A 27,533-nucleotide genomic window follows, 5' to 3' on the forward strand; every position below is an offset into this window, starting at 1 on the left:
TCTCTGAAGTACACTGCCCCAAGCAGTCCTATTCCTCACCCATAGGAAATGGGAACACAGCAAGGTAGAAAATTCTTTCGATTTTCACAAAGAAGGAAAGCAGAGAATGACTTCAAAGCTGTTCTTATTACCGTGAGCTAATTCAGAGACTTACCCAGTTTGATGTGGACTTTGTCTGTGGAGAGGATCACAGAAGGGTACTGGTTGGTGGTGGGAGGTGGCGTGAGCCCTGTGTTGGCCGGAGACGCATCCCGCGGGTAACAGACGGCCTCAATGAGGTTCAGCTGGCCATTTCGCTTCACTTTGTGGCCCAGCCCGTACACCAGCACACGCGCCCATGGTGCCTTGTACAGAGAGGAACTGAAGAGGAGGTATGAAATTGAGCAGAGTTCAGTCAGATCAACAGACGCTTTGTTGGGAGAAGGGGGGTGAGAACTGGGCACACACGTCATCCCCACCACGTTTTAGAAGGTCATTCTTCATACAGACTAATTTCTAAAACATGGAAATTAGGGAAGAACTTTAAATCATTTTCAAATACAGTATGCATTAAAGAATAAAAGCAATGAGTTTTCTTTTTCTGTAAGTTTCACCAGAATCTGCCTGACTTTTTCTCTCCCTGTCACCATCTGCTGGAGTCAGGTTACTTACTCTTTGCGGAATCCAGACTGACTTTCTTTGCAAGATACGACGACGAAAGCTGCCCCGGGGAAATTGACGTCCATGTTGACTTTGGACTCGGAAATCGGAAACTCTTCGGAGGGGAATTGTTCTGGTGCTGTCTGCAGAGACATTGAACAGGGAAAACCAGGGATTCAACACAAGAGGGCATTTCATCTTCCCAGCTCCCAGGCAGGGGAGAGCCAATACATAATACACGCACTTTAACAAGATCAGGAAGACAAAAGAGCCCTCTGGGAGGAAGGACACATGGATTGGACAAGGTAGGGGAGCTGCAGAGAAAAGGAGGCTAGTGAGGTGGGGGCTTGGGGAAATTAGTGTTATTTTTTTTAAATTCTTTATTTTTTGCTGTGTTGGGTCTTTATTGCCAAGGGGGCTTTTCCTCTAGTTGTGGAGCGCGGGGACTACTCTCCAGTTGTGGTGTGTGGGCTTCCCACTGTGGTGGATTCTCTTGTTGCACAGGCTCTAGGGCACTCGGGCTTCACTAGTTGTGGCTCCCGGGTTCTAAAGCACAGGCTCAGTAATTGTGGTGCACGAGCTTAGCTGCTCCATGGCACATGAAACCTTTCCAGATCAGGAATCAAACCCACGTCTCCTGCATTGGTAGGCAGATTCTTTACCAATGAGCCACCAGGGAAGCACCAAGAAAGTGTCATTTTTAGCCAGCCAGTAAGATTTCCAATTAGAACCTGTAATCCCAGTTCAGGGACGTCAGAGCTTTGGACTTTCACCTGCAGGAAAGAGCAGATCTGTTTGGTCAGCTCCAGAAGGCTCTCCTCGCCCTGGTGCAGGGTCCGTGTGATGGCCACATTGAGCCACTCTCGCACCGTCTGGGAGCTGCCCTGGTAGAAGAGGTCTGTGGCTGAACAGTTCTGGGAATGGACACAGTGCTGCAGGGACTGCGCCAGGAGGATGGAGCTGGAGCTGATGGTGCCATCTGGGGACAGGAAAGGAAACACAGGTGATGAGAATCACAGCAGCCCAGGCTGTGAGATCCTAAGTAGCAATGAGGCGTGACCCGTCTGGAAAACTGGGATGAGTTAGCTTGGCCTTGCTGCTGCAGCTGCTGCTAAGTCGCTTCAGTCGTGTCTGACTCTGTGCGACCCCAGAGACGGCAGCCCACCAGGCTCCCCTGTCCCTGGGATTCTCCAGGCAAGAACAATGGAGTGGGGTGCCATTTCCTTCTCCAATGCATGAAAGTGAAAAGTGAAAGTGAAGTTGCACAGTCGTGTCCGACTCTTAGTGACCCCATGGACTGCAGCCCATCAGGCTCCTCCATCCGTGGGATTTTCCAGGCAAGAGTACTGCAGTGGGGTGCCATTGCCTTCTCCAAGCTTGGCCTTAGGTCTTGGATAATAGATGTTACCAATCAGATCCTCCAGGGTGGGATTCAGGAATTCAGTGGTCTTTAAATGTTTGCTTTCTTAAGGTACAAAACTGTTTCCTAAAATAAAAATTTGAGTGGAGGCCCAGGTCTATCAAGCATGTAAAAGAGGATTCAGGGGTTCCCACAGCCTGACCTACTGGCTGCCCGGGTTCACCCTTAGGAACCACCAGGGTAGTTGAGAGTGGATTTTATAACCCAAATTAGTCATTGTGATAAAGCTTCTTCCACAGTACTTGGAAGTTTTTCAGGTCTGTTTTGGAGCCTCTAAGTTCTTGGGGGTGGGCCAGTGGACCCCACATGCTAAAGTCGGCCTGTGGAGATGTCGTTCACAAGGGCACCGGCTGGGACCCCAGGGCTGTGAGATGTCCTCTAGGCTTAGAGTGCCATCTGCCCTGTCACTCCTGCTCCCATTGCAGTTGCTAAGAGGTCAAGGGGAACAGGCTGGAGGCCAACATGCCAGAAGATAGGAGGGTCCCTCTGGTCTTCTGCTGGGCTGAGAGCAGAGTCGTCAGTGTTCACCAGGGAGCACCACACCACAAGGGCCCCAAGCTGAGCCGATGCACACAGGCTGGCCCACGAAAACAGCTCTGGTTGAGGTTACGATGAATCAGTTAGGTCTCTTGGGTGGCATTTGATGGCAGGGGCATTTTCTTTTCTTTACACGCCAAACAGAATGTCTAGATTTCATAAAAATATTATTTTCCTTGATCCATGATTAGTTTGGGAAGCTCAATGAATGCTTAACAGGTTAGCAATCTTTTCATGCTGTTTATGTACATTAAGTGTAAAGGTCCTGTGATGGGACTCCTCACGTGGAGAAGGAGGACACCACACACACCTGCTCAGCGCCTGGCTCACCCTTACGGCTAGTCTGTCCCGGGTCTGGTGTCTGTGGTGACAGCGGCAAAGCCAAGGTTTACCTGGGAGGGGAGGAGCGAGGAGCTGATTGGACAGCAGCTGCAGGTGCTCCAGGGTAATGTCCCGGATGGCGGGGATGTGGAAGAGGCGGGTAAACAGGTGAGGCAGCTTGGGGGCGAAGATGTTGAGCAGGGCCATGCGGCAGTACAGCCTGGCCAGCGCGGCCTCGCAGCGCAGCAGCTCCCTGCAAGGGAAGGGCAGGGGAGGCGCTGAGCTCTGACGCTCTGGCCACCGTATCGGGTGGGCCGTGGGCTCCTGAAGAGAAAGGGCCACATCTCAGGCTTCTCTGGCCTCATGTTCTGTGCTCCAAGTTAGATACTTGTGTTTTAAACAAAACAAAAAGCCACATTTAGTTGCTTTTTTTTTTTTTTGGTCATACCTCACTGCATGTGGGATCTTAGTTCCCTGATCAGGGACTGAACCCGGGCTCCAGCAGCGAAAGCACTGAGTCCTAACCACTGGACTGCCAGGGAACTCCTGAATATCAGCAGTATTACCAGGCACCCTGTTTATGGTCACGACAAGCCCCCACTGGCAAGCTGCACTGGGAGGACTGGAAGAAGAGCTTCTTGGTAGGAGGTGATGGTTTCGGGGCTTTCCAGAAAACGGTGACTCTTACCAATGGGGCGTGCCTCTTGCTAAAATCCCTGGAAGCTATGCTTGTAGAGTTGTTACAAAAGATGCTGGGTTCTATTTGGGGCGTGGGGCTGCTTAGTCACCACATGAACATGGCCATGTGATGTGTATTCCTCACACCTGGGTTGTCACCGGGTGAGAGAAGAGCCCTTGAACTTGTGTGTGGGTGGCTCTGACCCCTGCTGAAACACGTGCACGACACTGCCCTGTGGGCATGCTGTGTGGCCCATCCTGGACCTAGGTGAAGCTAGTGCCAAGTACAGCCTATCTGGGTCTCGTGAATTTGACTGTCCAGTTGAAACTTCAGACCACCCACATGGGGTGATGAAATATCTGAGTGGAGATGGCAAGGAGGCAGCTGAACATGTGTATCTGGTGTTCCAAGGAGAGGTCTATGCTGGAGATAGACTCATGCTGCTTCAAAACTGACAATAAAACCAGAAGTTATAATGTTAATGGATGAATGGTATGAAAACAGCTTATGGAAACTTTTATCAGATACCTCCATTATATTCTTTTCTGAACTGTTGTGAGAATTTTTATAACTGAAAGAAGGAATTCACAAGTGTATGTGAGGGAATTCTGCCAGGTTTTTAGGTGTTAACCCATGGAGGGCAGACACTCTCCTCTTAGAGACCCCCACAGGGTGCTGGGCACAAAGCAGGGTTCAAGGATTTCATTGTCAGATTAACGAAAACAAGCTGGCTGCTCACCCGGTGCCTGGACTCCTCTCAGCTGTCTCTTTTTTTTCTTGGCCATGTACTATGAGGGATCTTAGCTCCCCTACCAGGATCGAACCCATGCACCTTGCCCTGGAAGAGTCTTAACCACTGGGCCATCTGGGAAGTTCCTAGGTGTCTCTTCTTGACTCGCTTTAGTCTTTAGACTTTGTCCACACTCTTCAAATCTCCAGACACGCTTCCATCATCCAGTGATAGCTGAGCACCCATGGCTCAGGCCAGGGGACACTGGATCCTGCACCTCTCTTCCTAACCTGCTATCTCACTATTATCTTTACTAGCTGCCTCTGACTTGCTCAACTTTGAAAGAAAAGTCTTCTTTGTCAATGATGAATAGCACATGTGACAAAACACAGTAAGTGGATTTCTGTGACTTGCTTAGAAAGAAGGGCTCAACTTTACCTATGCTTTTAAAAAAAATTTTTTTTGGCCACACCACATGGCTTGTGGAATTTTAGTTCCCTGACCAGGGATTGATCCTGGGGCCTTGGCAGTGAAAGTGCTGAGTCCTAACCACTGGGCCACCAGGGAATTCCCTTACCTGTGAATTTGAAGGTTGGTATTGTCCAGTGTGACAAGCCCATTGGTGGCAGTCCTTCTGTAGCCTGCGGGGGGCCTTTCCAACATATCAATAGGATACCAGTATCGGACCAGCACACCTTCACTTCGGAGGTACGTTTCTACCTGAACTAGTTCATTAACCTACAACAGAAAAGAGAAATGTCTATTTGTTTTTTGAGCACTGGTTTGTTTCCCAATTTTTAAAATACTTATGTATGTATGTGTATAGGTACCAAACTTTTATAGAAGTAAATGCTAGTTTCATGTCATTTATTGAGTCTAAAATGCTAGTTTCATGTCATTTATTGAGTCTAAAAGTCCAAAGACATCTGGATAGTGTGTTTAGTTTCTTCATACCAGTTGGCAAATTTTAAAAAATTGTTATTGGAGTATAGCTGCTTGAGAATTTTAATTGGTACAATAAGTTAAGGAACTTTAATGTAACCATGAGTCAGAAATTTAAAGAGAATAGTGCTATATTTCTGTAACAGTTCAACATACACTGTTGCCAGGTAAAATTTATATTCATTGGTTTTATGTTAATTTTATAAAAGCAGAGATTAGTCTTATAGCTTTATTTTATTGATAGTAATTTAAAAAAAGTAAGCTCATGCATGTGCATTCTGGACTCCAATAGCAACGTAATCTTTCTTTGTGTGTGTTAGTCATTCAGTCGTGTCTGACTCTTTGTGACCTCAAGGACTGTTGCCTGCCAGGCTCCTTTGTCCACGGGATTCTCCAGGCAAGAAAACTGGAGTGGATAGCCATTCCCTTCTTCACGGGATCTTCCCGACCCAGGGATCGAATCTGGTCTCTCACATTTCAGACAGATTCTTTACCATCTGAGCCACCAGGGAAGCCCAATCTTTATTTAGGGATTATTATTATATTTAAAGTAATAACAAACAATACTATTACTTTTTCAAATAATATTTCTGGTATCTCTTAAGTAGTCTGATTCCCTTTGTTTTCATCTTTATTTAGGGGTTACTATTAAAACAAAGGGAATCAGACTACTTAAGAAATACCAGAATTATTACTTTAACAAATTTCTATTTTTGTAATTTTCCTGGCACACATTTCCATTGCTGAAATATATTGTCAGTTACATACTTTCTAATAACTAGAGTCAGAAGTTTGTATCAGAAGGGAGTGGGAGATATTACTGATGGACTTTTCTACTTCGAAGTTCACCTTAGTAAACCACCAGTCAATAGCTTCTCTTTAAAATGTCATGATTTAAATTATGGTCTGGTAAAATGGAGTCAGTTAAAGATGTAAAACATTTCATTTCAAAGCATCAGTGATAACTAACATTATCTGTATCTGTAGACAGACAGATAACAAAGCTTATCTATGTGGTGATAGCTACGTCTTTATCTGTGACTTCTAGGCTTGATCTGTGTATTATTTCTTCCCTTTTTCCTGCATGGGAAGCATAAATGCAAGCACATATATGTAACCTAAGGATCACAGCCTTCAAACAGGACTCTGTTTTCAAAAGCAAGCTTTGGTACGGCCCTTACTTTCTTCTATTCCTTCTCCCCTGCCACCTCTAACCCCTTGAGAGGGTTCTGCAAAGCCGAGAAGAAAACAACCGATCTAGTTTAATACACACATTTTATAGATGGGGAAATCAAGGCTGGAGAGAACCAGTAACATGATGTGATCAACAAAACTATTCCTCTGAATCTGTATAACAATTGTGACAATGACAGAGCGTCCATTCAACAAGGCCAACAGGAGAATTCTCCCTTGGGACTTGGTAGATAGAAGGCAGGGGCAGACTGAACATGGCTGATGGAAAAAATCCCCAAAAAACCCCGCAGCGGCAGTGTGGTCTAAAGTTACAGACAGCACTGAAAGTTAATAGCTTACACTCTACCATCAACTCTGATCTGGGCCCCTGAGAAAATCTCAGGCAAGTCATCTGGCATGACAGCACTCAGTCTGGTTTCTTTATCCTGACTCTGAAGAGTAATCTATCTGTATAATCACTTTTAAGGTACTTGGAGGCCCGGGCATGAAAGTCTGTACTGTATATAAAAGGCTGTTCACTCACTGAATCAACATCTAAGACAACTCCATGAAGCCCAAAGGTTTTCAGCATCCCTCGGATAGCAAATTTTGGCAGGGCAGTTCCAACAGTGCTGCTGGCTACGTTATTGCTGTCTGGAGAGCGTGTTACTACCGTGAGACCTGAGGAAGGTAAAGGGGAGAAGACTTTTCAGGAGCAAGTAGCATTAACTTGTTGGGACCCTATATATTTTAGGATACAAATAACTCTCCAGCATTTACCGATACCCTCAATGTAGTTATAGCCCCAAAGGAACACAGCTTAGTCTGGAAGATAATAAAACAAAGTGCTGTGAGAACTGTGGCAATTCGACAATAAAAAGACAAGCCAATTAAAAAACAGGCAGAAAATCTGAATAACTATTTTTCCAAAGAGAAAAGATATGCATGAAAACATGTTCAACATCATTAGTTTTTAGAGAAATGCAAGCCAAAGCTACAGTGAGATACCATCCTTCACATCCATTAAGATGGCTATCATCAAAAGACAGACAATAGTAAGTGCTGGCCAGGATGCAGAGAAACTGGAATCCTCATACGTGCTAATGGGAATGTAAAATGGTGTAATCACTTTGGAAAACCATCTGGCAGTTCCTCAAAAGGTTAAACATAAAATTACCATATGAACAGCAATTCCACTGGGTCCATATATTCCATATATACCCAAGAGGAATGAAGACACGGCCACACAAAAACATGCACACAAATATTCACAGCAGCATTATTCATGATGGCCAAAAGGTAGAAATCACCCAAGTGCCCATCAATTGATGAATGGACAAACAAAACAGGGTATTATCCATACAGTGGAATATTACTTTGCCATAAAAAGGAAGTACCAACATGAGTTACAACAAGGATGAATTTTGAAAAAGAATTCCATGTGAAAGAGGCCAGACACAAAAGACCACACATTGTACGATTCCATTTTTTTATGAAATGTCCAGACTAGCAAATCTATAGAGATGGGGAGGTAGAAAGTAGATCACTGGTTGCCAGGGGCTAAAAGGAAGGAGGAATGGGAGTGGTGAGAGTACAGGATTCATTTCAGGGGATGAAAATGTTCTGGAATCAGAGGCAATGGTTTGGAGGCTGCACAACTTTGTGAATATACTAAAACCACTGAAAGGTATACTTTAAAAGGGTGAGTTTTATGGTCTGTGAAGTTTTTCTCTCAAACAAAGAGGAATTAAAACAGAAAAGTAAATACATATGCCTGCCCCTGCCCATGAGGTTCTGATATTTTTGTGAAAGTCTAATAATTAGTGGGTTTAGATTCTTTTTTGCGCTTTTCTGTATTTTTGTTTCCTCAAAATCTGCAACAGATTTTAAATCAAATGAATATACACCTTCTATAAAATTCTAAAAAGCATAGTACAACTACATATTCATGGTTCATTAGCTGGGCAGCCAGGATTAAGCCTGAGAGGCTTATCTGCAATCTTCCAACCACGCCCCACTTCTCTGTCTTCAAGTGTTCTGTCTCACCCTGCTCATGCAACAGGTTCTGGGAAAGTGCAAGAGGCCCCTAGAGGCCAGACAAGCATCCAGTTTCCCCACCAGGGAGCCAAGGGCCTCACGAGGGAGAGCTCAGGAGAGCTCAAATCACTCAGAGTGAAGAGAGTCACCCTAGGAAAACCAGCAGCTGCCTACTCAAACTCATGTGTGGGAAAACTCAACTTCTCATTTCAGGGTAAGTTTCAAAGAGGAAGGAAAGGGGGGAAGCAAAACCTTTTCGAACTTTATCAATCGTGAACTTGTTTGCTTCATCTTTAATGTCTTCAATGGTGGGAAGATAAAGGTCTCTTGGGATGCCACCATTCTCCTCGTAGAGGAATTCAACTGTCTGCCGGGCAATATCCACCATGCCTGAAAGACAGAACAGAACTGGTAACCCTCCAGAGAGCACACGATCTTCAGTCCAATCATGACACTGACTCATACCTAGCCTGAGGACAGAAGGGGAATTCATGGGAGTAGGCAGACTTTTGGGAATGGTAACTGTACAGTGTCTATCAAGTTTAAAATACTCAATGCCCTACTTCTAAGAAACTCTCAAATCTCTCCCATAGAAACACAAGCTCAAGTGTGTAAAGGTACAGGGAACACTCCCTATAGCACTGCTGGGAAGTATAACCAGGAAAAAAAAATGGAAAGAAAGAACATATTCATCTTAAAAATGATTGTACATTATTATGCAGTCATTTCATTAATGACTAATTAATAAAATTAATTAATTTCATTAACTAATTTCGTTAACTCAAGAGAACAAACTACGGGACAAATGGAGAAGAAGAAGAAAGTGAGGGTAGTGCTGTACTTTTTCTTTATACATTTTTGTACTGTGTTTGATTATTGCTACAACTGACACAGGTTGCTTATTTAAGAGCGACGGGCAACTCCATCAACTTCTTCTATCCAGTACTGAAATTTGCTCTGTTCCTCTTTCTCAGTGGGATAAAAAACAATAATCAACCCCCTCCCAAAACACACACACACACACTTGCATATACTGATTAGTCCTGGCACCAATCTGAGAAAAAGGAATTACTTAGCTATCACTGGAAATCAGGGATTCAGTGTATTAGTTAGTCAAGAAATAAAGGTCTTTTGGTGGTTTTTCTCCTTATTTGTTCCTAGTCTCAGTCAGGACAAAAGTTAAAAGAGAAAGAGCAAGTACTGTCTCCTTACACCTTCTCTGACTGCCATGATGATGACAGAAAACCTGATCTGATGCTCTGAGGGAAGGGAGCTGTGCCACTTAGAAAAAGGCATTTCTGCATCTCACAAAGCAGGTTTTCACAGATTAGAAAAAGCCTTAAAACAGAAATCAGCTATCTGCATTTAAGACTCACTAATAATTCACTGTCTGCAGTCAAACTCCGTTGTATTCTATGTGCCCAGTGGACAAAAAAAATCTCACCATCATCATTACCGTGACATTTAATTTTGGTCAGACTACAAGGCCTGTAGGATCTCCAACCAGGGATCGAACCCATGCCCCCTGCAGTGGAAGCTCAGAGTCCTGACCACTAGGCTTCCAGGGAAGTTCCATGGATGCTTACTATGTGCCAGAAACTGTTCTTAGGAGCTTTATCTGTGTCAGCTCTTTAATTTTTCATACCATTATTGGTTCCATTTGAAAGGTGAGGGAAGTCGAGAAAGGTTAAGTAACTCTCCCAAGGTCATAGAGCTGGTAATAGCACAGGCATGATGTCAGAGCCCAGGCTATTAACCACCAGGCCATCCAGCTTCCTGGTATAACAAGGCCAGCTTCATTCTAACAGCCCATCAACTCAAAATACTGAGCAGAACTGACAAGCAAAGAAAAGCCTGGCAAAGAAAGCAAAAGATCACAAAGTTCAATAAAGGCCCAAGAAGAGGACACTGTTAAGTCTGGCCCAACTTTAGATGAGCCCCTCTTTTCTGATTTATTCCCTGAGTTTCATGTAAACACATCTCTTCAAGCCATGAAGTGGGTTCCATAGGAAAACAAAAAGCACCAGACCTAGTTGTAAAGCACCCTTTATCTGGTCCAGTCCTGATTTCCTCTCTGCTTCGTTGCGGAACCGTCTTCGGATGGTAGGAAAAACCTTGGTCTCCCAGGCTTTCACCAGCAGGGCATAGTGATCCTCCTGGAAGGAGAAGGCAAATGTGAATGGAGAAGGAACACCCTGTGTCCTTCCCTGACTTACTACGGCTTTCACCCCTGAGGTCTTCACCCCGCTCAAATGCTACTGGCAGAAACACATTGTGCAGACCATCAAACTAACTACACCCTCAGAGGCCAGGGGAGGCAACAGCTGGCTTGGGGTGAGCGCTTCCTTTCCCTCTAAAGCCATATAAACACTTCATATGATCCCAAACTTCACTGCTGAATTACCATCAAAGTACTTCTTTCTCCAACATCCAGATTGCTGCTGGGCCATGGAGCCAAACAGATACAGCTACTGATATGTGGTTTAGAAAAATGAATACCCCTATTACTGTCCAAACACAATGATATATAATTGAAAGCATAAAGACTTCAGTTTTGCATGCTCAGATCAAAATATTCCTCATGGCTTGTCTTCATCACCAGGGAGCTAAGCGACCGCTGTGGGGCTCTTACCTGTGGGATGTCATCGTCGTCATCGTCATCACTTTCGTCATCTGCAATGGGGGGTGGGTGGGGGTCTGGCCCAGAGGTGATGAAATTCTCATAGCTGAGCTCCACTTTATAATGACAGGAAGTATCACTATCATATTCTGTAACAAAGCACAGTGACAGTGAATTCTAGGCAAGGGCATATGAACTCATACATGGACAGATCAGATTCTCTTAATTTGTGAGATACAAAGACACTTAGTTCTTAGAGGAATTTTAAACCACAGAGTCAAGGAATAACTAATCGTCTACAATTTCCTTGAATCCTAAAATAGTTTATATGGATATAATTCATTCAACTCAAAGAAGACTTTAGATGGTTCTTCAATAAGATACAGAATTAAACAGACTCTTAAAACAATTTTCAAACCAGTATCCCAAGGGCCAAATACGGCTGCAGACATCTCATTTCTTGAAGCTCATTTTTATTCAATCTTATTATGAGATTTTTCAAATAATCAGGAATGTTTTTAGTGCATACCTACACATCTACCATTTAGATCCCACAATTAACATTTTATTATTCTTTGATGGGTTCCATTTTAAATCAGTTTAAAAATGATTAACATTTAAAATTAGGGGATTTTATATAAAATTCTGTGGTTCTTAGCTGTCTCATAAAAAGTGGACAATCTTTCAGGCCTGCATTTCCATGTGGCAATATTCTGTTGGTTCTGAGTAGTGGCAGACTTTTTCTATGTGGGGGATGGACTCTCCAGATCACCAGGCTTCATCCCGGCTCCCTATTTTATCCGGGCCTATTACCCCATTACCAGTGGGCACTGGAGTATGTCCAACCTAAATGGGTTTATGGAATTAACAGCATTCCCATTTCCAGGAAGCAGGTGGACCCTGAGGGGAGGGAGCTTACGTTGCTGAGCAGTGGCTACGGCAGCAATTCGGCATGGTGGCCCATGAGTGCCCGGGTCTGACGCAATACTGGTGCCAGCATCGTTATCACTGTCAGAGGCCATGGCAAAGGGCAGGGCCTCGAAGTTAGCGCTAATTTCCTCGGCCAGGTCAGTGCACAGGTCGGCAGCGTTGCGGTGGGCTTGCCCTTCAGCGTAGGCAAATGGGCGGGAGCCAAAGTTAGCGCGAGTCTTGGTGTTCTGGAAAGGAAACCAAAGAAAGGACTTGAAAGGAGTTAGGTTACTTATGTGCTCACTTTGAACACCTCCAAGTGGACTTCATTCACTGTCCCCAGCTATGGAGAGTCTATGACCCTGGGAGAGGGGCTGGTGCAACTACAGACCCTGGTGCTTCGAGCTGGGCAAGGCCGCCCTGCCCCTCACCTCACACTCATGCTCTTTGCTATTCAAGCTCAGTGACCTTTCTTGTTTCCAACACTGTTCCTTTCTACCTGACACCACTGCACATGCCACTGCCTTCACCTTCAACATTCTTTCCTCCAATTTTGTCCATTTAAACCAGTTAAAATTCCAGATCTGGCTCAAACATCACTTCTTCAGGGTAATACGGATGTGACCAGATTGGCTTGGTACTTGCTTCCCTCAAGTCTACGATTCAATCATATTGTGATGATTAATTTTATATGCTGATTTGACCGGCCACAGGGTGCCAGATTAAACATTGTTATTGCTGGTGTGTCTGTGAGATTAACATTTGAATCAGTGGACACAGTAGGTCCCTAATGTGAGTGGGCACTATCCAATCCATTGAGGGTCTAAATAAAACAAGAGGTGAAGGGAGGAGGAATTCAACCCTTTTCCCTTTACCCCTGCTTGAGTTAGGATATCTCACTCCATCTTCTCTTTTCTCTTGCTATTGGACTGAGATTGAATCAAGCCATGCCTCTCCTGGGTCTCTGGCATGCAGATGGCAGTTCATGAGACTTGTCAGTCTCCATAGTAACATGAGCCAATTCCTCACAAGAAATCTCTCCCACCTCTGTCTACATACACACACACACATTCTTTCTCTCTCATATATATATATGTACACACACACATTTATGTGAATGTTTGACTAGTACCTGACTCCTCCAACTGGATTTAATTGCACAAAGACCGTATCTTTTTTGCTCATTGTATGTCCAGAGCTTAGCATAGTACTTGAGATATAGCACTCAACATAGGTGCTCAATAAATAAATATTTATTGAATGAATAGAACAGGCTGACTAAATTATTGACATCTTTAATCAATTCACTGAAGAAAGAGAAAAGATGCTATCAGAGACGTGGTACAGGGGCACATCTTACAAGATCTTCTAAGCCATTCTAAGATTTGGGCTTTCACAATATGTGACACAGGATGCCACTGACCTGCTGAAAGCAGAAGAGTAACATGACCTAACCAACATTTTTAAGGGATCACTGTAGCTGCTGTGTTGAAAAGACATGTAAAAGGGCAGGAACTCGGGATGGGAGGAGAGGGAAACATAGGAATACTGTAACATGCTACCCAGAAGGTGAGGGTGGCTGGGCCATCAGCTAAGTGGTCAGATTCTGGATACATTGTGAAGGTAAGTCAACAAGGTTTGCTGACAGACTGGCTGTAGAATGGGAGGAAGAAGAGGAGTCGAGAAAGAGGCCAAGGTTTTTGGCCTTAGTGACTGGAAGAATGGAGCTGCCATTTCCTGAGACAAGGCAGGCTAGGGAAGAAGCAGGCTGGGGGTGGGGAAGAGTTAGGCTCAGTTTCAGACATGTTAACTGGAATATCTATTTCTAAATGTTGTCTAGGCTGCTGAATATTTGTGTCTAGAATTTAGGGTGAGATCTGGACTGGATATAAGGATGTGGGAGCTACCAGCATGTAGTAAATAGTAATGTCCCATAGAACATTAGTTGTTTATAGGTGCTCCTTAAAAACAAGAGTTCCATAATTAAGTATAAGTGTAGGGATGCTAGGTTAAATAAAGTTTAATTTTTAAATCTTTACTGAAGGATACCTCTGAGCTTTTGGTATACTAAAGCAACCCAAGAGGGCCATGTTCCAAACTTATTTAACCACAGGCTTTTTCTACTGGCATTGGAAGAACACCAGCGTCCCTTGCCTTGTTGTTTAGGAAAGATGGCCAAAAGGAGATCAAAGCATTTAAGCACTCAGATTCAATGCAAAGGAAGGACCCACTTCTTCAGGTTTTTTGAGGTTCTGTCATCAGGTACCACATACTATGTCAACCAGGCCACGTCTAGAGTCTTTAATTTTTCCATTCCCGATGGAACAAATTGCTGAGAAGAATTTGGTTTTCATTCCCAACAAGACAACCTGCCTTTTTCTGAATATGAACCACCGGCCACATCCCACCCGAGACATCTTCGAGATACGGTGAGAGGCGCTGCCCACAGTATGTGAAGTACACACGGCCCTTGGCAGGCTGCCCGGGTGGAGGAGGCGTCCCCTCGGTTCTCTCCCAGCCAATCCCTGCCACGTCACCTAGGGCAGAAGGAGACAACACTTTTTTTTTTCCTTTTTATTGACTATTAAAATTCCAATATGTAACTGGCATGCGGTCACGTACCATTGACTATCATGGTTTTTATTTATTCATGCCATCAGTTACAGTTGAAAAAGACATGGAATACCTTGTATTGGGTTGGCCAAAACATTCATTTGGGTTTTTCCATAACATCTTACGGAAAAACACACAGGAAATTTTGGCCAACCCAATATTTAGATATATATAAAGTAACATAGTTTCCCTGGTGGTTCAGATGGTAAAGAATTCATCTGCAATGAAGGAGACCTGGGTTTGATTCCTGTGTCAGGAAGATCCCCTCGAGAAGGGAATGGCTATCCATGCCAGTATTCTGGCCTGGAGGATTCCATGGACAGAGAAGCCTGGCAGGCTGCAGTCCATGGGTCCACAAAGAGTCAGAAGACTGAGCGACTAACACTCACTCACTCAAAGTAACACAACAGAAATAAACAATTTTAAAAAGAGAAGTCAGAAACTGTTCAGAAGAACAAAAACAGTAGTGTCTACATAGTTACATAATTACACATGAAATTAAACCTTTATTTTCCAGGCAGCTACGACAAAAATGAAAAACAGTGGATATGATTTTTTAATAGAGGAATACAAGTTTTTCTCTTTTGACATGTACAAGATTGCTTATGAATAAAGATAAGAAAAGTAGTATTTTCTCAGCAAGTTTGCAGACGACTTAGAAAGGGTCTAAAAAATATAATTTAAAACTCCACCTACAGTGTAAACTAAACATACATCATTAACTCATATTATGACTCCTTAGTTATATTTATTTAAGGCATTTTTCAGGAAGTGAAGATAATACAAGCTAAGCTGCTTTCTGATGAGATGACTAGATCCTGGGATGAACTTAGAGAACCAAGGGGACCATGTCCACCACATCAGCACTATAGGCTGCCTCAGGCAAGCTGCTAGTGCACATAGCTTTACAATTAACCCGCTATAAACTCTCCAGTCAGTGCATGAAGTTCTGTGATTCTGCTTTTGATCAGTCTCACATGCTTTCTTTTTTTTTTTGGCTGCACTGCATGGCTTTCAGGATCTTAGTTCTCCAACCAGGGATCGAACCAGTGCCCTCAGAAATGAAAGTGTGGCGTCTTAACCACTGGACTTCCAGGGAATTTCCAGTCTCATATGCTTTTGATACCACTAGGCTGGGTTTCCCAATGGCTGGGGACTTGCCATTGTTCACCACAGCATCTGCAGGGCCTAAAAGAGGGCCCAGCACATAGGAGATGCTCAAAGAGTAACTGTTAATGAACAGACACTGAAGGTGTTGGTACCGAGGTTGGGATCCTGTTGTTAAAAGTAGGTTCTTAATTCCTAATACCACACAGACACATTTCTCTAAGAAAAGAGTAGATAGCAGGCTTGCTTGAGGTCTGATCCAAAATTTTCTCAAAAACTAAAATATGATCAAACAAAACAATCAACTGTAACAAACAAATAAACCACCTAATTACAGGTCCCCTGCTCTCTCTACTCCCCTTCCCTTTGTGCTTAAAGCACTTAAGTACTCAGCAGGTTACAGAGTTCTGCTCCATAGAGAGAGAAACAACCTGCCAGGAAGTAACTTTCTAAGGCATAACTTGACCATAACTGAAAATACCATGCTCACTGGTAAAGTACAATTTAATAAGCAGCTCCCTCAAGGAAAAGTGATGACCAAATTACCCCCTCAGACAGCTACAAGAAGTTATCTGTCGGGTTCAGTGACTCAGGAATCCCTACCTAAGCATCTCAGATCATCTATCACATTTAATAATTTCAAGTTTCATCAGAGATGATGCTAAGATGTATTGTCTGAAAATAAGTCACCAACACTTTTGGCTGCTTCTAATGTCAAGAGGACAATATTTGTATTATGCTACTTCTGGAGCAGTTAGGGCTATTCCTCTACTATGACCGATCAAGTTATTATATGGAGGCTTAAAAAGACAAGGGGAAAGATTTTCTCTTTATTGAACCGACTATGTGACTAAAACACCTGGGCAGAAGATCTGCTGAAGCTGGACTGGATGTTTAGCCTGCTGAGAGCAAAGTCTATAGCACATTGTCTTACCTACTGATAATGCATTTCTTGAGTGCTTCAAGGTGACTGGTAGGGGTGGGGTTGTTGTTTTTTTTTTTGGAAGCTATTTATATGTTTATTAATGAAAGGCTAATTAAAGACCAAACTTCAAAGAAAAGCAAAATCTCAGATTTTTCTAATGACGGAGGAATGACAATTACTGTGACTCCTAAGTTACCAATGACAACAGTGCCTCCTAAAATGAAAGGTTCAGTGTAAACTAGGGGACAGCAATGACAAGTATTTCATTTTCACTAGAAGACAGTGTCCATTTCCATTTGCTGAGTTTTGTTAATTTTGACCTATTCTGGCCCAAACCTGGGAACAACAGAAATAGACAAGGTACAAAAAAAAAAAAAACAACACCTCCCACCATACTCACCAGGAGAGAGAGTTACGTCTAATCGAACGCTCTTCCACTGTAATAAACTGGAGCCATTGTAATGCACAGCTCGGCCATTGCTATTGAAAAAAAAACAACAAACAAGGAACAGTCAGAGACAAGGCTAATGGGCCAACATAGAGGAAGGTAAGCAGTGAATGGGTGGAGGAATTTCAGTAGCAGGAGAGTAACTAGAAGACAAATCCTAAGAGCTCTTCTCTTTCATTGAACATGAGTGTATTTCCAGCTGGTATTGTCTACATTTTTTAGGGTAGAGACTATAATTATATTACTATAGTTTTAAAATACCCACATCCATGTTGGTTTTTTTTTTTTTTTTTTGCCACACTGTGTGGCATCTTAGTTTCCTGACCAGGGATTGAACCCATGCCCCCTGCAGTAGAAGCACAGAGTCTTAACCACTGGATAGCCAGGGAAGTCCCTATTTTTTTTCAGGTAACAGTGATAGCAGCCACTTACTTATGGAAAAGACAGGTGCCCACTGGATTAGTCCATGCCCCATCTCTTTTCTCTGCTTCTGTAGCAAAGCCAAAGGAAACTATTGGTCCAGTATCATCATCTGTATCTCCATAGGAAACAATTTCAATTTCCCAGTAGAAAGACGGGGCCTGAAGAAACACCAGGAGTGGGCAGACAATCAGGGCTCAGCATGGGCCCTTGAACTTCCTCTTTCTCTCATATTTGAAGGACAGAGGCAGAAGACAAAGGGTCCTGTGATTTCTCACCTGAACGGGCAGTGGTGAGGTGGCGTAGATAAATGTGCCCCTGGGCAGACCGCCCCCCGCACTGGGGTCTGCTAGGAAGGTGACAGAAGTGAGGTGCGAGGAGAACATGCAGGCTCGGACAGGTGGAAACACTCGTGAGGGGCTCCACGTAATCTCTTTGGGCTGCAGTGGGGAAAAACACTCTCATTCAATAGCATTGTGAACACAAAATGGAGATGTTGAGATTTCAAGTGACATTTTTTCTCATATATTTTTAACTGTCTTATTTTGAAATGACTTCAAATATATAGAAAAATTATAAGAATACAGCAATTTTTGTATACTCTCACCTAGTATAAATAAAATTTTTTGAGATACAATTCACATAACATGTAACTTTCCAATTTAAAGTGTACAGGTCAATGGACTTTAGTATATTCACAGAATTCTACAATCATCACCACAAACTAATGTTAGAACGTTTTTGTTCTTCTTAAAAGAAACTGTACCCATTAGAAGTTAATTCCCATCCCTCTCTCCTCCCAGTCCCTGGTAACCACCTCTATGCTTTCTGCCTCTCTGAATCTGCAGGTTCTGGACATTACAAGAAATGGAATCATACAGTATGTGGTCTCTTGTGACTGGCTTCCTTCACTTAGCATCATTCCAGTTTTATCCATACTGCAGCATGTATTAGCACTCCACTACTTTTTAAGGCTGATAATGCTCCATTGTATGAACATGCCCATTTTATGCATTTATTCATCAGGGGATGGACATTTAGGTTGTTTCTACTTTCTGGCTATTATGACTAGTGCTGCTAAGAACATTCACAGATATGCCAATATTGGCCATTTTTGCCTCTTTTGCTTTTGCCCCTCAAGTGAAATTTGTTTTTTCCCTGTGAGTCTGCTTTTTCGTTTGTTTTATTCACTAGTTTGTTGTAGTTTTTAGATTCCATGTATAAGTTATATCACATATGAAATGTCTTTCTCTGTGCCACTTTTGCTTTTTAGTCACTCTATGTATACTTTTTAGTATTATTACAAGATGAACTACAGATCTAAAATTTTAAAAAAGTTTTCTTTTTTTGTTGTTATTGATAATGCAGAAATTATTTACAGACTGCCAAGTTCTGCTCCTCTGCTGTAATCTTTCAATGTTCGGAATGTCAAGTTGATGTGCTTTGACATTCAGAGACGAGAGCATGTCGCTGCAGAGCTCATACCTCCAAATGGCTTTGCAAACACCCCTTCTAAAATCATGAACGTGCTGCCTGGAATTCTGTAATTCTCTGATGCTGCGTGCTGCAGACACAGCAGAGGGCTCACCTGTCTCCGGTCAGCCTGCAGCGGAGGCGGCGGGGGCCGAGCACAGTCCCGGTAGAGCATCCTCAGCCGTTCACACTGCACTTCCACAACTGCCAGCCGCTCTCCTGGAGGGGAAGATGTCGAAGACGTGCAAATAAATCCTACAACTCCGGAGAGGGCTCCAACTCTTTTGGAGTTGGACCCGAGCAATGAAATACAGAGATTATTCAAATTCTTACAAAAAGCAAACGCCCTGAGACATCTTTGTCTCCTACGTGTAGTTCAGCAACAAAGCAATGCAGTCAAGTGCACGGGCCCTGAGGTTGGGCTGCCTGGATCAAGAATCTGGTTCCATTACTTGATATTTAACATCTCACTGCCAACATGGGGGTAAGGACAGTACCTGTGCCTCACAGGGTGGTTGTGAAGATGAGACAATGCAAGTTAAAGCCTTTAGCCAAGTCCCTGACACATGGCCAACACTCAGTAAATGAAAGCTATTATCATCATCTAATGAAAGAAAACTATTATTTTTATCATCTAAATTGATTTTTTAAGACTATAACCTGCTGAACATCTCCCACAACCAAAGCACAGGGCCAGATGTTGGAAAATAGAAAGCTAATATGAGCCGAAGTCCCTAATCTGGGAGGAGAGATAAGACGTGTATATGCACACACGCACATGACAAAGAACACAGTGCAAGGCTGAAGTGTTATTATGTGACATACGACACAGACACGGGCAAAGATGAGAGACAGACCAAAGAGGGGAGCATTACAATGGCCAAGTCTGTGGCTTACTTTATCCCAGACTCACTTTAGAGAATCAATATATTATTGCTTATACATTCTATGACACATTCATTTATGAAATTAAAAAACCTTGATATATTAAAAAATAAAAATCAAAGAACTCTTTATCTTCTACACACTACTTTGAATCTCATGTAGTAAACAGCATTTCTTCTGAGCACAGACTCTAAGTGGGCTATAAGAACCTACTGCTGTGTTGGAAAGTAATTCAGACATAGTTTTTCTTTTTTTCTTTTAATACAGATAAATCAGCAAACTTAGATACCTACTTTAAACCTTAAAATCCTTTCTGGTAATCCAATATGTGAGTTATTCAGGACTGTTAAATTTGCCATGGATTTCCCTGGTGGCTCAGATAGTAAAGAATCTGCCTGCAATGCAGGAGACCCGGGGTTCAATCCCTGGGTCGAGAAGATTCCCTAGAGAAGGGAATGGCAACCCACTCCAGTATTTTTGCCTGGAGAATTCCATGGAGAGAGGAGCCTAGTGGGTTACATGGGGTGTAACCTAGCCTAGTCCATGGGGTGGTAAAGAGTTGGACACACGGAGCGACTAACACTTTCACTTTCTTGACATAGGACACTATTTTAGAATATAAATTGCTGTGTATAAGCTCATAGTCTTCTATTTTGTAGCAATTAATAAGAACTTGCCACATGTTTCTTTCAACTCTTTGTTTCTATAGGGTTCTTTTCCACAGGGGGAAAAAATGGGTTAGATGGGTTATTATTAAAGCTATTTGCTCTAAATTATTATGATTTCTGGCTTATACATTAAGTACCAAAGTTAATTTCACAGAGTAAGATAAAATGTATTCTATTTTATTCTATAAAATGTATAAGAGAGACCCAGAATGAGTCCTAGAGAAAACCAAATGATTCATTCAGAAGGTTATATGTTTGCTAAAATCAGTCAAATAAGTCTTAGGATGCAACCTAAGCCAAGAATATTAAAAAAGCAGAAGTAGGGAACTACCTATGACACATACAAAATTAAATAATGAGCAAGTGTTCAGTCACAAGCAATTTCACTTGAGAAGCCGAGCAAGCAAGCTCCTTTTATTTTGTTCTTGCTGTCTCTTTTGGGGGGATCTCTCTGAGGCTTTTTAATGGTTGCTGGCCCCAGACAGCTATGCTTATTAAGGGAAGGAGATTTGAGAAGAAAAATAGATATAAAAACGAAGATGAATTAAAAAGCAAAAACAAGCCAAAAGAAATCACTGTCACATGAAAAAGGACAAAAATTTAAGGACAGAGAAATTAGAGAGTTACAGAAAAAAAGCAAATAGCATGAGAGACAGTAAATAATATAGGTAACAAAAATGACCAAAAAATAGATAAGATTAAAAACATTAAGGGAGGTAAAGATATCTATTTTTTCTTTAGTTTATTAAAACATCAGTACAAGAGCATTGGAGAAATGCTAATCTAATTGTGAACAATTATATTTAGAGTCCAACTAGATCCTTGAGGATAAAGGGTAAATTTTCACTCAGAAAAACCCAGGCCAACCATCAGTGTACAAGAAATTCAAGAACACAAAAACATATTAAATGACACCATAGGATATACAAAATCCAGACTATGGGAAACTTCAACAAGTAAGATACTGAGGGGAATCTGTATTTTAAAAGCGATTTAAAAGACAACAATGAATTACAATGGATGAATTCTAATTGGATTCTGATTCAAATAAACAAACGTAAAAACAAGTATGACTTTGAGAAAATTAGAAAGTTAAACACTGACTAGATATTAAATAATATTAAATTATTGTAAATTTTTCACATGTGAAAATGATATTGTGTTTAAGAGTCCTTACTGAGATACACACTAAAATATTTACAGATAAATAAAAGGAATATCTAAAAATCTGCTTAAAAATAATCCAGGAGGATGCAGTGTAGAAGAAACAGGATTGATTATGAGTTGATAACTGTTGAGACTAGATGATGGAAACATGAGGGTTCATTATATAAAAATAGTCTATTTTTGTATTTGTTTGAACTTTTCCGTAAGCACACATACAGACACACAGAAACACAAACACACAAAGATGGATGTTAGTGCAAATTTCTGGACTCTGAATTCACATGTGGCCAATGACAATAGTCAGAAAGTATCCATAGCCCTAAGGGCAGGTCACAAAGAATTCTAATACAGAAATGAAACCCACTTATTAATATGAATGGGGCAAAGAAAATACTCTGACATCATGGTCCTAAAGTTAAAATGAAAAATGCTGATTTTCTAGTTGGCATATACTGAAGCTTTTTATTTACATTTGCAGATTTGAAATGAAAGTCAGTCGTGTAAGTGCTGTGTCTAGAGCTTAGCTGTTGGAAGTGTATGTGAAAACAGTCAATATTCCATTCCAGATTGTCAGTGTGCTAACAAACCTCGACACAAAGGATAGAAAGGAAAGCAACAGGTACTTACCAGCACTGCATTCCTGGGCTACTAGGTTAAGAACTTCAACAGCTGCTGGACACTGCTGTATGAATTCTTCACAAAATAAGCTGTCTTCTAAAAGCTGGGCCATGACCAGGCATGCTCTTAATGTTAAAAGATTTACAATATTTCAAAGTCATCAATGGTCATTCTCTAAAAAGCCAACTGTGAAAAACATTTCAATCAATTTTATCCACTAATTTAAATCAGGTTCCAACTCTCCATTCCTCTTGCTTTCTTACTGAGCTGCATTGGTTTGAATATATGTAACTAGCTTCTCTTTTCCCACACAGTAACCACTGACACTGCATGGACAATTGGAAAAAGGGGAAATGGTTGCCATCTCCCTACATGAAGACACCAAGTGCCAGCTACCAAATAAGCACTGTCTCCTAATACCTTTTCCTAAACTTTGCTCTGTAGGCAATATTAATGTTCTGAGAACAAGAAGGACCCAAATGCTTGGGAAGTCTGTACACTGATCTCTCTCACCAGATTCAAAACATATATTAGAACTTTCTGGCAAGTTTCATTTTCAAAAGAAACTTGTTGCTATTGTTTAATTATAAATAAATGTGTTTTCTTTCCAATTCTGACACTTGTGAACATTCCCTAATTTTCTCCTCAGCAGTTTGGAAAGAGACTAGATAGGTACTGATGTGGTCTGAACTACTTAAAAAAGGGCCAAGTGACAGAAGACTTCCTGTGATAGAACAAAGCTCTTTGACCAAAGCAAATCAATGGGGTCTATGCATGCACTCCATATACCAGTCATATTTTGATTGTTTATTTCCTTAGGGAAACAGCTAAACTTTATTTCAAAGCTAAGAAGTTGGGGAATGCAATAAAAACTGTAGTAAACACAGCACAAATGGATGGTTTCTGTTACTCAGTTTGGCATGAAGTTCATGCTGTGGACCCAGTAAACCTGGCACAGAGAGGCCCATGGAAGATGCCTGTCCCTCTGGCCTGCACCACTCAGCACATTAGGGGGTCTCTGGAGGGCGCTCACCTTGTTCTTATTTCAGCCAGGAGCCGAACGACTGCCATCACAGGAGCTGACCCATCTCCTGTTGCAGGAAGTGAGGTATGAATAGAGAGACTTCCCTCCTGAGGAAGCAACATGGACTGGACTGCCTGTACTACCTTCTCAGTAATGGACAGTTTATGAAGAGGCAATGCCTGATGGCGGTCGGGGGGTGTGGCATGGCAGAAAGTTAAATTCAAGTAGTTAGTTTATAAGAAATGAGGGTGTTATTATCATCTGGAGTTAATTCTCAAAATTTCAATTAAAAAAAAAATCACCATACAGAAAATTGCAAGCTAGACCAAAACAATTAAACATACAATATACTGCGGAATATTCCTCACCAAAGAAATGAATTTGGTCATTTAGGTAAAAATCTTCACATCAACGTTACTATTAAATAATTACACCCAATATGTAAATATATATCATAAGTAAAATTTAAGAAAACCAAGTATTTGTGCTTCAGCACTATGCACGTGCATATTATTCATTACAGGATGGTTACCATTTGCAGTGACATTTGAGGATACATTTAAAAATCACCTTACCTCTGCTCTTGGAACACAAAGTCTAGACAATGGAATAGTCAGTGTGTCTGATGCTTGCGAAGTCTTTCTACAGTCTATGGGTGGGAATCTGACCGTAGCTATACCTTCCTGTTCATTGATAGAAGCCACCACTCCGATGCTTCCTGATATTCCTCTACCTAAAACCTAGAGACACAGATGGGTTAGCACTACCTACCAACTCTGATGGTGCGAGCAGCGATCTGATGTGACAAGCGGGAGGAGTAAATCTACAGCTGTCATTACCCGCATTACAGCAATAGGTTCTTATAACGCAGATGCCAAGCCCTGAATGTGAGTTAAAATAATAGGTCCTAAAACCTTATATCAAGGTGATCACAGTATGAAGCAAATTCAAGCCTCAATTCTAAAACACTCCCAATATTAACACCACCACAGGACACAAGTGTTTTAACTACTGTGCAGTATTGTACTGATGTCTGAATAATCTGCAGCACTGTGTGGATGAGAAGCCACTTGTTTCTTAGCTTGAAAAAACAAGAATTTTTGTCCAACTGGGTGGATGATATTTGTCTTACAGCTGATAGATGAATCAATGGACTTATACACAAGGGAAAGCGATGACTTGGAAAAATGGTGGCTGGTTACCTGGACCTCAGACCCGATCTTGATTGTCTCTTTGAAGCCTCCAAGTGCACACAGTGCAGCCACAGCCTGGCGGGCAATTCTCTGAAGTTTGGCAAGCTTTCTGCCACTGCTGCTGCCATTTTCCAGAATGCTTTCTGCATATTTCCCCAACTGTGGAATGTACATCAGTGCACGAGACAGAACCTAAACATATGAAGCAGCCGACATGGCAGGAGTTAGAACTTTGGTTCTTTTCATAATAAGGGTGGTGCAGTGTCAACAACAGGGCCCCTGGACTAAAGGAACTCTGGACACAGGAGGGGTGCAGTAACGAGCAGGAATGACCACTGATGTTCTTGCCATATTGGTCTTACGTAATTGGACAAAACTGGAAATGCACAATCTTGAAATATGAGCAAATCAAACATAGTTTAAAAAAAAAAACTAAAATAAAGCCAAAAATTTATCTGAAGAAAGACCATAACAGCATATCACCTACCTTGGAACACCCAATTACCTTTAGGATATGTTATAAGGTGTTCACAAGATGAATGACTTGGAATAGGGAAACTGATGACCAAACTCTAGTTTTTGGGAGACTGGATTAGTTTGTCAAGATGAATTACTGAAGAGCTCAGGGAGTGTAAATCCAACAGAGGCTTCCTTAATACTCATCAACTCCACTTAACAAATCCAATAAACCAAGGATGCATGACTTCCTAATGTTAGTACTGACAGAACACAAGCAAGGAGGAGAAACAAGGTGTGCCATTCTTTCCCTGAGAATACTAGCCTGCCTTCTGTGAAATCAGAACTGGCAGTGATAGGAGATGTGGGTTAACAGAGTTGAAACCACTAAATCAAAGCAGATTCCAGGGGGAACACAAGTCTATCTGGCTGAAGTGGGAACTCTCTCTGTTACAATGTCCCTTGCTAGAACAAAAAACTGACTTCTGTCCTGCTTCCTCCTTTAAGCAATAACAGCATACTAACCTTCTCTGCTGTCGTGGTCCATATCTGAGCAGCATTTGACTCAGGTGCCATCAGCAAGCTATGAAGCAAGGCGATCACCTCAGCGGCCATGCTGTTTGCCACGTGCCCACTGATGAAAGGTCGGACGGGGTCGGTCCTGCAAGTGTCAACAGGGAAAAGTGTCAAGGCCCCGTGATGGTAAAGAAGCCAGAAGAGTGGCTTTAGACTTGGCACCAGATGGAAACATTTTCTAATTATGATGGGTTAGTCAAAAAGTTGGTTTGTGTTTTTCTGCAAGATATTACTGAAAAAACTAAATAAACTTTTTGGCCAGCTCCATACTAGAAAAAGTGGATTTTGATGACTTTTCTGCATCTGCCTCTGGCCGGCAAGCATAAAATCTCACCCAAACTTATCAGGGGCAACATGTGCTCATCCTTCTGTACACAGCTGGAATGGTGACAAGTATCGTTTGGATGAAGTAAAGGAAGCCAGGCCAGAATTTACTACTGCTGCTCAAAAAAACTGTAGCTGGTGTTCCTGGTGATGGCCTTTCTCAGAAAAACAGTCCTCCAGTTTCAGATGTGCACTCAGGCTGGAGGGCCTCCCTATTCGTCCCTCACAGCATCAGATCCACCAAGTGAATGGTCATCACTGGTTGACTCGACTTCGAGAGCAGCTACTACAAATGCTGGGTATTGTAAGCCTCACTTCCTCACTTCCAGCAGGTCAAGGGGAGGATATAAAATTAAAACCTTCAGGACTTCCCTGGCAGTCCAGTGACTTCTCACTCCCAATGCAGGGGGCATGGTTCGATTCCTAGATGGGGAACTAAGATCCTGCATGTGATGTGGCGAGGCCAAAAATAAATACGTAAATAAATACTCTACAAAATAAAATTAAAAAAAAAATAAAATTAAAACCCTCAAAACAAGCCCTTCACACAGGAAGTCTGAGAAGAGAGTAGACAGCTTCTGTCCTAGGAAGGCTTTACCTGGCGAGTTCAGAGTTCCTCTCTCGGCAAATGGAGGTTTGGGCAGTCTTCTTCTTGTCCCCTGTGGACAGCCCGCTCCCGGCCTCTGGGTTGAGGGACTCCACGGGTGGCCCAACGCTGACAATGAGGCCTGACTGTGCCCACTTGGTCGCTTTTCGCAGAGCAGCTGCCGCCTCTTCCGTAATCACCTCACAGCAGCCACCCTGGGGGTCAGTTTAAAGATTCTCGTGATATTCTTTTCACTTTTCTCAGCACTATACGTTAAAAAAATCTGTGTCCTCCATCTAGGCTCATTTTTATAGATACAAATACTAAAATATTAGAACTGTAGAAAGTTAAATCTCCACACACATCCCTTGTCCTCAGCCAGACAGAGATCATTGCTAGTCTGCCAGAATTTTTTCCCTGCAGATTCTGACATACAGAATCATAGGTCATGCTACAAGCAGTTTTGAATTCTTTTTAACAGTTATCAAAACATTGTGAATTTTGTTGATTCATATGAATCTGATACCATAAAATATCATGAATATCCATGTCAACATAGACATATCTGGTTACTTTTATGGTTAGACAGTATTTCATTGTTGTTGTTTAGTCACTAAGTCATGTCCGACTCTTTGTGACCCCGTGGACTGTAGCCCGCCACGCTCCTTTGTCCATAGGATTTCCCAGGAAGAAAACTGCAGTTGCTTGCCACTTCCTCCTCCAGGGGATCTTTCCAACCCAGGGATCGAACTTAAGTCTCCTGCATTGGCAGGTGGATTCTTTACTGCTGAGCCACCAGGGAAGCTCAGAGCATTTCATCAAATGGGTGTAATAATTTCTTTAACAAATCCCCTATTTATGGGTACATGAATTCTATTTTATTTTTTTACAAACAGAACTGAAAAGAATAAGCTTGTCTCTGGATACTTGAAAATGCCCTATTTACCCTCACCTTGGCAATAAAGGGTATCATCAATCTTAACATTATCAGGGTGATAAGGTAAAAAGACACGGTACTATTATTTTTATTCTTTCCCTTTATT

At 42.2% G+C, this 27,533-nt stretch overlaps 1 protein-coding gene and 1 non-coding gene across 10 annotated transcripts in view; both read right to left on the reverse strand.

Moving 5' to 3' along the window:
* The window catches only part of HECTD4 (HECT domain E3 ubiquitin protein ligase 4), a 170,685-nt gene that overhangs the window by 22,260 nt on the left and 120,892 nt on the right, over positions 1-27,533 (reverse strand). For all 9 annotated transcript variants that reach the window (XM_044930097.2, XM_044930096.2, XM_044930095.2 and 6 more), the window contains 21 exons: positions 26,503-26,705; positions 25,530-25,665; positions 24,558-24,740; positions 23,931-24,095; positions 23,365-23,534; positions 22,341-22,456; positions 19,109-19,212; positions 17,799-17,960; positions 17,533-17,681; positions 17,053-17,132; positions 14,381-14,544; positions 12,018-12,255; positions 11,111-11,247; positions 10,508-10,634; positions 8,731-8,868; positions 6,986-7,122; positions 4,904-5,064; positions 2,989-3,170; positions 1,413-1,618; positions 652-782; positions 155-360 (listed from right to left, as the gene is read on the reverse strand). In XM_044930097.2, the coding sequence (XP_044786032.2) occupies positions 155-360; positions 652-782; positions 1,413-1,618; positions 2,989-3,170; positions 4,904-5,064; positions 6,986-7,122; positions 8,731-8,868; positions 10,508-10,634; positions 11,111-11,247; positions 12,018-12,255; positions 14,381-14,544; positions 17,053-17,132; positions 17,533-17,681; positions 17,799-17,960; positions 19,109-19,212; positions 22,341-22,456; positions 23,365-23,534; positions 23,931-24,095; positions 24,558-24,740; positions 25,530-25,665; positions 26,503-26,705 (3,295 nt within the window). The remainder of the gene's footprint in view (positions 1-154; positions 361-651; positions 783-1,412; positions 1,619-2,988; positions 3,171-4,903; positions 5,065-6,985; positions 7,123-8,730; positions 8,869-10,507; positions 10,635-11,110; positions 11,248-12,017; positions 12,256-14,380; positions 14,545-17,052; positions 17,133-17,532; positions 17,682-17,798; positions 17,961-19,108; positions 19,213-22,340; positions 22,457-23,364; positions 23,535-23,930; positions 24,096-24,557; positions 24,741-25,529; positions 25,666-26,502; positions 26,706-27,533) is intronic.
* TRNAE-UUC lies at positions 4,821-4,893 on the reverse strand. Its single transcript has one exon. It is a non-coding gene; the product is annotated as a tRNA-Glu (tRNA).

This window comes from Bubalus bubalis, chromosome 17 (assembly GCF_019923935.1).
Source record: "Bubalus bubalis isolate 160015118507 breed Murrah chromosome 17, NDDB_SH_1, whole genome shotgun sequence".
NCBI lineage: Eukaryota > Metazoa > Chordata > Mammalia > Artiodactyla > Bovidae > Bubalus > Bubalus bubalis.